General features: G+C 39.6%; 1 protein-coding gene across 1 annotated transcript; it reads right to left on the bottom strand.

Annotated features, from left to right (window-relative positions):
- Window positions 1-8,465: 8,465 nt before the first annotated feature.
- On the bottom strand, window positions 8,466-9,956 carry LOC103199026 (ubiquitin-40S ribosomal protein S27a-like). The gene is made up of 3 exons (XM_042781296.1): window positions 9,948-9,956; window positions 9,069-9,131; window positions 8,466-8,936 (listed from the first exon to the last, which is right to left on the bottom strand). Exons 1-3 carry the CDS (start codon window positions 9,954-9,956, stop codon window positions 8,466-8,468), a joined length of 543 nt encoding a protein of 180 aa, XP_042637230.1.
- Between the last annotated feature and the right edge of the window lie 1,974 nt (window positions 9,957-11,930).

The following is an 11,930-nucleotide window of genomic DNA, read 5'->3' as shown; positions in this document are numbered from 1 at the left end:
GAATTTGTACATTTGAATTGTGATTTTGGCAAAGAATATTTAATAAACCATGGATTGCTAGAAGAAGGAACAAATCTCTCTTAGAAGAAGTCATCAGAATGCTCCTTAGAAGCAAGGATAGTGAGAATTTTTCTCACTTTCTATGGACGTGTTATCAGGAGATAACAATCCTTGGAGAGGGAAGGACATCATGCTTGGTAAAACAGAGGGTCAGAAAAAAAGAGGAAGATCCCACTGAAACGGACTGACACAGGGGCTGCAACAATGGGCTCAAACACAGCAATGATTGTGACAGTGGTGCAGGACCTGGCAATGTTTAGTTCTGTTGTACATGGAGTTGCTATGAGTTGGAGCCAATTCAACAATGCCTAACAACAACATAGTATAGCTGGAGCTAAGCACTGAAGATATGGTGGAAAATAACATCATTGAAGCTCTCTGCCTCAACTGTCACACTTAATAGTTGTTGATTTATTTGCTTGTCTCTTCCCTTTGTCTTAAGTTCTGTGAGACAAAAGCCATGTCTTATTCAACTTTGTATCTCTAGGATCTAGCCCAGAACATGATATATATTATGTGCTCTTGGTAGAAAACAAGAATTAAGGAGATAAGGAAGGAAGGAATGGAGGAACAAAAGAAGAAAGTGTAGCACAGCAGATATTTTCAGTCCCCTCTCTGAGTTGACACTTATGATGCAAGATATTCACATGCATGACATATTTTCATTGGTGTGCCCTGGTGGCACAGTGGTTAAGTGCTCAGCTGCTAAACGAAATGTCAGCAGTTCAAACCCACAGTGGCTCTACAGGAGAAAAGACCTGGTGATCGGTCCAGTAAAGATGATAGCCTAGGAAACTCTGTGGGGCAGTCTACTCTGCCTTATAGGGTTGCTATCAGTCTGAATTGGCTCCATGGCACACAACAACAACAACTCAGGGGTAGTTGCAAATCCCATTATGCAAATTGCATCAACTTGGCTGGGCCTGTTGAGTGGCTGGGCAGCTGGATGGAGTATCCCCCATGATGAGACTGGTAATCAGCTCCATGGTGGAATCTACTGTGAGCAGCTGAGTAGCTGCCTTAGGGATGAGGTCTCTAGTTTATGGCACACTTGAACCCTGCATGTAGTCATGTCGTTGTTCAGTGGCCTGCCACGCTCTACCGACCTTGAGACTTTCAATGGATTTGAATTAATGGCCTGCCATGTGGTTTGGTAACATTGGGACTGTGTCTTTTTACTTGTCAACCTTGGTTTTGTCAGCCTCAGCAGCCAGCCGCTGAGTGAAGAAAAGCCTCCAGCTTTAGTGGGCCAGGAGCAAGAGGCAGAGCTGAAGCCCAAGGTTGAGGGGCTTTCACCCAGTCCCTAGAGGCTGGCACTTTGAACTCGGACTGAGAGCCTCCAAGCCGTAAGAGAATAAACTCAGGTTTCTTCAAGCCATCCCATTTGTGGTATATTCCTGTCAGAGTGGCACTAGGTAACCAGAACAAATTTAAAGTTTCTCTCTCCTTTTACTACTGTTGGAGTTTGAATGAAAAAAATAGTTAATTAGAATTAATTAGATTACAGTCTTGGAAATGTTATGGGGCAGTTCTACCCTGCCTCTCCTACTGGGTCAGTATGAGTCAGAATTGACTCCACAGCAGGGGTTTGGTTTTTGTTACATTTTAACAATTAATTAGGAGTCACTGGGTGGCATGTGGTCTCTGATGGTCCAGTGGTTAAGATGTTTGGCTGTTAACTGGAAAGTGGGTGATTGAACCCACCAGCTGCTCTGTGGGAGAAGAATGTGTCAGTCTGCTTCTGTAAAGATTTACAGGCTTAGAAACCTTATGGGGCAGTTCTGCTCTGTCCTGTAGGATTGCTATGAGTCAGAAGTGACTTGACGGCAGGGCTGATTTTGAGTATGTGGTGGTTAAGCACTGGTTAGCAATCTCACTAACAAAGCATTGATGGTTCACATCCAAAGCAAGGCCTGGTGATCTGCTCCTGAAAGGTCATAGCTTTAAAAACTCCGGGGAGAGCAGTTCTGCTCCACACATTTGGGTTTGCCGGGAGCCGGAATCTACTGGATGTTAACAAACAACAATGAAGCAACTAATGACTCTGTAGGCCCCTTTAAGCTACAACACTGCATCATATTTGAAGAAGTACCGGAATTAAGGCCATGGTAAAAGAAGGAATAGAAGAAGTTGTGGGATTTACCATTATGACTAGCTTAAACAAACATGATGTACATTATTATCCACTTCTTTACTTCCAGAAATAAAGGCAGGGAAAATGAATTGATTATATATATCATCATGTTGATAAGGTACATATGCAATTGCCACAGTGTCATATAGGCACTTTAATTCCCCAGCCTTCTGTTCTCCAAAGGCCAACAGCTTTAGCTATAGCTTTTTTTTTAAAAAAATGCTCAATATCTTAATATACAGTTTTCCCTCTGGAAACAGATAACTTGTACAAACACAGGAAAAAAAAATTGAAAAAAGATTTGCATTATATTTAGAAGAGTAGCAAGAAATACAGAAATTGGGATAGCCTGTGGGTTGGTGGGATTATGCACAATTATTTTTAATATTTTTGGTTTTCTAGATTTTTATATAATAAGTATAGTAAATATAATCAAAATTATATTAACACTTTGTCCATGAAGTTTGCTAATTTTGTGATTTTCTAGGTCATTTTCCTTAATTCTGTGTGCCAGTAAAAATAAGCATACATAGAATTGTTTTTCTCCATTCCACTGCCTGCTGTCTTGTCAACATGACATACCCACTTCTAAACAGCAGCTGCTGAAGAGAGTAAAATAGTCATTAGTGGGGTTGGACTTATTCTTCACGATTTCCGCCATGATCTTGAAGACACACTTATTTGCCCCAAGATAGCATTGGGGCTCATGCATCTGGATTTTGTCATTTCCCATGTAGCGGCATGATAGTATTACACCATTGAGTTCTAATTACATATTTTAATGTTATGTAAACAAAGAAGTAATGACTTTGAATTTTGTTTTCTTTTCTTTACAAATTTTAGCATTGTATAATATATAGAGATGGAACTGTGGTAGGAAGTAAGATTTAGTATAGCATTTTGAAAACAGATATTCTGAAAGGGAAGAGATGGATGTCATGTACATCAATGTATGGGTTGTATTCAAGTCCCTGGATGATGTAAATGTGTCCTGAGCTGCTAACGGAAAGACTGGAGGTTTGAATCCATTCAGAGGCACCTTGGAAGAAAGACCTGACATTCTACTTCTGAAAAATCAGCCCCTGAAAACCCAACGCAGCACAAGTCTACTTTGTGGGGGTCACTATGAGTCAGAGTTGACTACATGGCAACTGGTAATCAGCGGTTAATACTCATCCTCAAAAATGGATGTGAACTTTTTTTCTGATGCAGAAGTGGATAAAGACGTGGCTGCAGGACTTGTCAAACTACTTTTGCATCAAGTCCTGCTCCAGCTTCCTGACAAACACATTCCACAGATAGCCTGCTGTAGTCATATTTTAATGTCATGTGTCCACTACTGCATTGTCACACAGAATAATTTCACTGACTTAAAATCTCCTGTCCACCTCTCGTCTGTCAGTGTGTTGTACTGCAGTGCCTTGCATGTTTCTGCGAGGCTGGAAGCTATGCCATCGATATTTCAAACACCAGCAGGATCACCCATGCTGGATGGGTTTCAGTGGAGCTTCCAGACTATGACAGACTAGGAAGGACGGGGCCATCCACCTCTGAAAAAAATAGCCACTTTTCACCATATGAATAGCAGTGAAACATCATCTCATGTAGTGCAGGAAGATGAGCCCTTAGGTTGGAAGGCACTCAAAATATGACTGGGGAAGAGCTGCCTCCTCAAAGTAGAGTCAACCTTAATGACATGGATGGAGTAAAGCTTTTGGGACCTTGACCTACTGATGGGGCATGATTCAAAATGGGAAGGAAACAGCTGCAAACATTCACGTGGATTACACAAAGTATGAATCAAAGAAAGTTGGAAACACTATGCCACCAGAGCTCAAAATCCGCTAGAACAACAGGAAAAGGAATTTTAAAAAATGTGTATACCCACAGGACAAGAGAACATAGTAAGAGAGGATAGCATCAAAACCTGGAGAACAGGAATGTTAATTAAGTTGGCCAAAGATAGAGAATAAGGAAGAGCTCATGGGAAGTAGAAATATGAAGGCAGAAATGAAACACTGAGTAAAATAATTGAAAGATAGCATAAGATCCCATAAAGTGGATACAAAGAGCAGTGTAGAAACTGGAGTAAAAATATTAAAACCATGTATATATATATATATATATATATATATATACACACACACATACACACACACACACACACACACACAGACATATAGACAAACATATATATGAAAACAAGATACACTCTAAATGACTAGTCCAGAAGAATCACCATCCCTGTACCAGGAAACTAGAACGAGAGAATAAAGAAAACAAACAAGAGAAAATAGTCAAAAATAATTCAAGAATTTCCCAGAATTAAAAGCCCTGAGTTTCTATATTGAAAAGGTCCATAGAAGTGCCTTGTAAAGTAAATGAGAACAGACCTACACTGTATATCACTGTGGAATATCAGAACATTTGGAACATAAGATTCCAACAACTTCCAGAAAGAAAAAAAATTAGCTTAAAAAGATCAAGAAACAAATGTAATTGAATTTCTAATCAGCGATGCTTGAAGCAAAATGACAATGGAGTAAGTTCTTCAAACTTCTGATGCAAAATTATTTTCAACATAGAATTATATACTTAGCTGAATAGTAAAGTGGCTGTGAGGGTAGAAAGTTGTCAGATATTCAAGTTCTCAAAGTGTACCTCTCATTCATTTTTTTACTAGAAACCTGCTGGAAGACTTAAAGTTCCATTTAAATAAGAGAACAACCCAAGGGATAGGGGACAAGGCATGAAATACAGGAAATTGGATGCCCACACAAGAGACATTCAGGGAGCTCCCAGGATTATGGTCAAGTGCTCTCAGGATAATGACCCATGCACCTGTTCTGGGGGCTAAAGGTTCCTATTGCACTAGGCAAGGGAGCTTCAGGAAAGTGTTCTTCAAAAATATGAAGTTAATAGTGTATACCTAATGTATTTCAACTTAATGAGACAAGTGTTACACAAACTGGAGGAATAAGAGAGATGGATTCATAATAAGTAGATAGTAAACTTAGCAAAGAATAAAGACTGGAGAAACAGAGTCATTCAAGTTATCATAGTATGCTGTGTGGTTTGCTACTGAATAGTCAGTCAACTACAGTGATGATGTAACACTGAGAGAATGGGGAAATAAAAACCGTGCCTGTGGGGAGTAAGTGGGAGGTAGGTAGTAACAGAAAAAGATAAGTCTTGAACTTCCATAGTGCTAAGTCTTCATAGATTATGACTAAAACTAAAAACTCAGGGAATATCAGTCTAATAGGTTCTAGAACTCAAAGAGTTAAAGTTCTTGCCTGGGAGGGGTTGTGGAGGATATGGTTTCCTTCATAAATTATGTATATCTGTTTAACTTCCTAAATTATGTGGGAGTTCCTTGTAGAACTGTTTGACTATATATGTGCATGTTGTTGTTGTTGTTATGTGCTGTCCAGTTGGCCCTGACTCATAGCGACCCCTCCTTGGGTTTCCGATGCAGTATCACTATGGAAGTAGATTGCCCCATCTTCCTTCTGAGGAGTTGCTGGTGGGTTTGAGCCTCCAGTCCTCTGGTTAGCAGTTCAGTGCCTAAGTCACTATGCTACCAGAGCTCCCACATATGTGCATGCATAATCTTAACAAAGTTAATTTTTTAAAAAATTTTAATTTATATTGTGCTTTGGAGGAGATCTGGTAGCATAGTGGCTAAAGCACTTGACTGCTAACCAGAAGGCTGGTGGTTCAAACCCACCAGCCACTCCTCAGAAGGAAGGTTGGGCAATCCTACTTCCATAGTGATACTGCCTTGGAAACCCAAGGAGGGGTCGCTATGAGTCGGGGCCGACTCAATGGCACATAACAACAACAACAACAACAACATTGTGCTTTAGGTGCAAATTTTCAAAGCAAATATGTTTTACATTCAACAGTTCATGCACTTTGATTTCATGCCCAGATTACCATTCCCATCCATAAAAAACTCTCCTCCTTTCCCCTCCATGTGACTATGCCCTCCCTGTGCCCTTGTTAACCATTCCTATCTGTCCTGCATTCCCTCTTGGTGAGCGCTTCCCTCTAGGTGAATGCTGCCCCTCTGGTGTCTGATGGCTGATTGATCTAAGGGGTGCATCTCCCTAGAGTAGGTGGGTGGATCGCCCTGGGTTAAGTGTTCTGCATGTAGGTCTTTCTACTGCTGGGCTGAGAGCCAATGCATGGAAGTGAGTCCATTTCTAGGCCTGAAAGGTAACCTGGGGCCATAGTTTCAGGGGTTCTACCAGTTTCTATCCAACCAGTGATTCTGGTCACTTTTATGTTTTTGAATTTTGATCCACATTTTTCTTCCCACTCTATCCAGAATCTCCAGTTTTGATCCCTTTCCTAGTGGATGGCTTTGGTAGCCGGGCACTGTCTAGTTCTTCTGGTCATGAAATCTGAGGACCTTGTGGTCCATCTTGTCCTTGGACTAATTGTTTCCAGATTCCTTTGATTTTCTTTACTCTTCTTTGCTTCAAATGAGAGGAGACCAATAGTTGCATCTCAGATGGCCACTTGAAAGCTTTTAAGACCACAGTCACTACTCACCAAAGTATGCTGTAGAATAAGACTTCTATGTACTATGTTAAAAATTTTTTAAATACACAATTTATTCATAAACAATTTAACACCTCTGATCATGTCTAAGTGAGGTTTTAGGAGACTAACCACAACCAAGATAAATGAGTGGATAATTGTAACCAAATATGCTATAGTTCACATAATTTAATCTAAATGTTATTAATCTTCAATTCAGTTTTAGAGCAAACCATTAATAAGGCACAGATGACAGTAAGGAAGGGAGAGCCTGTTTTGTGAGTCATCCATCTTGTCATTTAAGCAGAGAAAGACTTTTCCAGATGTCACTGCTGTGGTCTGCTGAATGCTTCTCCCCACAGTTTGACACCCAGGACATTCATTCTTGGGATCCTCTAGGTTAGTGTTTTTTGAGTCCTAGCAACCACAAAGCACAGAGTAGAATTGCCCTGTAGGGTTTCCAAGGCTATAAATCTTTAAGGAAGCAGACTGCCACATCTTTCTCCTGCGGAGTGGCTGGTAGGATCTAACCAGTGACATTTTGGTTATCAGCTGATAGCTTAACCATTGCACCCACAGGGCCCCTTAGGTCAATGTTAGATATCCCTAGTCCTCTAATCTATATGTCTTGATTTCACCATATTCAGATACGTGACTCTTCCCTCCCAATCAGACTTTGGTGTTTGTGACCAGTCTTTGTACTCTTTCTTTTCTTGTCCCTATAAATGTTGGCCAGCTTGAAAGTCTAACATCAAAACATAATGAGTGTAATCAAGTGGAGGAAAGAAAAGCCATTTGAAAATGGTTATTTTTCCCCCACCAAATGTATAGGCTCTTTCGAAAATGTTCCTTCTGTTATTTTTAAGACTAGCTAAGACTGAAATAGTTTCCTCATTGAACAAGTCGTGGAAAATGAATACAACCAGGTCAGGGTCGACCAGGTCCTCAAAGACCTCCCAGTTTACTTGATTAACTTCAGCCAAAAGATAAATTATATAGTTATGTGACATCTGAAAGTCACTTTGATAAAACTGGGTATGCAGTGACCTAGAAACCTTTAAATTTTGTTAGATAGGAGTAAGTGTGACAATGTAATTACCTTTTCTTTCTGTAGTCAGTACTCACTGGATCAAAATAAGCATTATGTTAGCCTCTGTATTTGTCTGCCCTTTATTCTTTCATTTAATCAGATGTCCCTTCGGTGACTCCATTTTTTTTTTTTTTTTTTTTTCTCCTCCACTTCTGTTTCCTAGAGAGAAATTCTTTATGGCCTAGATTGTCTTGGCAGCTGTCCTTTTCTTCCATTTGGAAACAGGAGAAACAATGACAGCTTTAATGGAGACTTGATTATTCATGGTCCCCACAGTGGGGACTTGTAATTAGGATGTTTATTAACACGACTGGGTTAGGATTTAAAGTCATCTTTTATGAGACATTTTAGTATAATGAAGGGATAATCTAAAATTAGACAAGTGCATCCTTTCTAGACATTAGTTTCTTACAAAGCAACATATTTCATAGTTTTAACCCTATGTAATGCCTATTCAAATCTAAGAGTGAAGGAATTCTTCCTTCACTCAACTCTTTATTTACCATTTTTTCTCACCCTAATTTTCTGCTGATAGAAGGAAATGAAGAGTGGAATATAATTTTTTTTTTCTCCCACAATTCTGGCATTCTTTTTTTGAACATTAGCTCATGACTTTTATTACCCCATACACAATTACTTGTCTTCTGGTTTGTTGAAGCAATAGGTCAGACAATACTTGCCACAGTAATGTCTACCAAAGTGGCTGGCCGTAGAAACGTCAGCACCACATTCATCTGAAGGGCACTCCCAACGAAGGAGACTAATTTTGCCATTCTCATCCACCTTAGAGTATTTTAGTATAGCCAGCTTAACCTTCCTTTGCTTATGCTTATTCTTCTTGGGAGTAGTGTAAGACTTCCTCTTCCTTTTCTTAGCACCCCCATGATGTCTCAACATGAGATAAAGAGTGTATTCCTTTTGAATGTTGTAGTCAGACAAGGTACGTCCATCTTCCAGTTGCTTGCCAGCAAAGATCAGTCTCTGCTGATCAGGAGGAATTCCTTCCTTATCCTGGATCTTGGCCTTTACATTTTCTATTGTATCTGAGGGTTCAACCTCGAGAGTTATGGTCTTTCCCATTAGGGTTTTTACAAAAATCTGTATCTCGGTGGCGATTCCACCACAGATGGTGGGTCAATTCTGGTATTCTTGACTCCATTACAAAGTAGGAAATTCTTCCAAGGGTATACTTATTGTTTCCAGAGACTTTGGCTATAATAATTTCTATTGTATTACCTGATGTCCAAATACTATATCATTTAAGTAAAATCCCACACTTCTTTCTAAATAGAGTATAATCTAGACCAATATTTAACAAACAGAAGAATTTATTTAATAAACCAGTATCTGAGAATTTAAAAAATATAGGTGCTTGGCTTTTACTTGTCTTACTAATTTTGTCTTTGTTTCTGTTAGCTATAGTTTTAACAGTGGTTTGGGAAGTAATGTTGGAAAAATTAGCCTTGTGGGACTTCTTGAAGTAGGAGAAGGCTTTCGTAAGCCTGGTCAGAATAAAAAAATAAGAATTAAAAGACAAATTGAAAATATTTTGTACTATCCAAAATTAAATATTTGTAGAATATTTGGAATGATGGAAGACTTTATTCCATCCACATATAAATCGTTTGGACTGATGATGATACACAATGATTTGCATGTAAATCAACTTTTTAACAAAAAGACTATGAAAATGCTTTTGTTGTGTACTTGGTGCAAATAACTCATGCAAGATGACCAGCTGACAGTCTCATGAATACCAGCTTTGCTAATATATAACTTGTGTCATAAGCACGGGTCAGCTCAGGGAAAGGGATAAGTTATATAATTTGCATTTTATTGAGTCAAGTAATCCTTGAAATTTTATTCTAGGATCCACAAAATTTTACGAAGTTATTTATTTATTTATTTATTACATAATTGAGATTTAGGGTACTTTAGAATGTGCTTGTCAAGTTCAGCCCAGCATCATGTTCTATGAACTGTAATAATACTAGTGGAGCACACATTTTATTGTTATGAGGATTCTGAGGAATCTATGGGCAAGGAGTCTTTGAAATCCAAAGCTTTCAAGAAGCTTCTCAAAGGCATTTCCTCAGGCACATGACCTTTTCCTACCTGAACCATGATAAAAAGCCAATGATAGAAAAACTCACAAAGTTCTCCATATTTTATTGCTATGTGGTGTAGTGCCTAAGGCATTTGACTGTGAACCAGAAGACTGGCAGTTCAAACCCACCAGCTACTCCTCAGAAGGAAGATTGAGCAATCTACTTCTGTAGTGATACTGCCTTGGAAACCCAAGGAGGGGTCGCTATGAGTTGGATCCAACTTGATGGTGTGAGTTTGGTTTGGTTTAATGCTCCATAAGTGTACTTTTCCAAATTTGTTGTTGTTGGGTGTTGTTGACTTTTGACTTGTAGAGACTCCACATAACAGAGTAGAATTGCCCCCATGGGTTTTCTAGCCTGTAATCTTTACAGGAACCAATCACTCGGTCTTTCTCCCACAAAGCCACTGGTTGGGTTCAAACTGCCAATCTTTCGGTTAGCAGCTGACTGCTAAACTGTTATGCCACCAGGGCTCCTTTTCTAAATTAAGAGTTTTACATTTCAATCTTATCTTTAGTGGACATTACTTAAAAATTAAACAATTACATCTAATGCTAAACAAATTTAACATACTTTTTAAAAAAAATATGCTGAGTGCTTGATGGCACATAACAACAACAACTACATCTAGGCCCTCTGCTGTAACAGCAAAGAGATGCATAGGGCACAATTTGTAAACTCGTGAAATTAAGCTTTCAGTATTTGCTACTATGGTGGTTAAATTTGTATGTCAACTTGGCTGGGCCTGGTTGAGTGGCTGGGCAGCTGGTGGTAGTTATTCCCCATGATGAGACTGGCAATCAACTCCATGGTGGGATCTACCACAAGCAGCTGAGTAGCTGCCTTTGGAATATGGTCTGCTTTCTGTATATAAGGAGAAGCTTTGGGGATAGTTTCCAGCTTATGGCACGTTTGGACCCTGCATGTAGCCGTGTCATTGTTCAGCAGCCTGCCATGCTCTGCTGACCTTGGGACTTAAATTAATGACCTGTCATGTGGTTTGGTAACATCAGGACTGTGCCTTTTTACTTGTCAATCTTGGGCTTCTCAGCCTCAGCAGCTAGCAGCTGTCTGAGTGAAGAAATGCCTCTAGCTTTAGTGGGCCAGGAGCAGGAGGCAGTGCTGGACCCCAAGGTTGAGGGGCTTTCACCCAGCCCCTAGAGCCTGGCACTTGAACTTGTACTTAAAGCCTCCAAACTGTAAGAGCATAAACTCCTGTTTGCTGAAGTCATCCTATTTGTGGTATATTTCTTGTCAGAGCAGCACTAGGTAACCAGAACAGCTACTGACAGGCATCCTAAAATTTCCCATTCTATAAACTAAATGCAACATGATTGGCTTAGATGCATCTATTGAGGCTCAAGCAAGAGGCTCAGGTCTGAGGATGCTTTGAAATTTGCAAAGCCTTCACGGAGGTGATATTTGAGATGGATCTTGAGGGATGCACTTTATAGGCAGAGAGTTATATAAAATTTCTGATCCTCCAAGGTCTTCATCTTACATTCTACATCAGTTGATGTGTGAATAATGTAGAAAATCTTCTGGCTTATTCCCTTAACTATTCTTTCCAAGCAGACAAACTTATCTTGCTAATTAATGTGGGGATGTTATGTTGTTGTTCTTGTTATGTGCCATCAAGTCAGACCCGATTCATCATAACCCCTCCTTGGGTTTCTGAGGCAGTTCGCTACAGAAGTAGATTGCCTAACCTTCCTTCCGAGGAGTGGCTGGTGGGTTTGAACCGCCAGTCTTCTGGTTAGCAGTCAAGTGCCTTAGGCACTATGCTACCAGAGCATTTTCTTCAGAAACATCATCATCTGCCTAAAACCAAACTGTTTTATGAACTTTGATATGTTTCCATTTAAATAAGTTGTTTCTCATGCAGGGTCAGGCAATCCATGTCTATGCATGCTAATGGACAGAGGGCATATAGGAAAGGGCATCTACAGTAATAACAGAGGCTAAAATTATAATTATGGGAAGGTAATTT

Source organism: Orycteropus afer, unplaced genomic scaffold (assembly GCF_000298275.1).
Source record: "Orycteropus afer afer isolate SDZICR_OR568_19922 unplaced genomic scaffold, OryAfe1.0 scaffold00101, whole genome shotgun sequence".
NCBI lineage: Eukaryota > Metazoa > Chordata > Mammalia > Tubulidentata > Orycteropodidae > Orycteropus > Orycteropus afer.
This window is presented reverse-complemented; position numbering and strand designations above follow the sequence as displayed.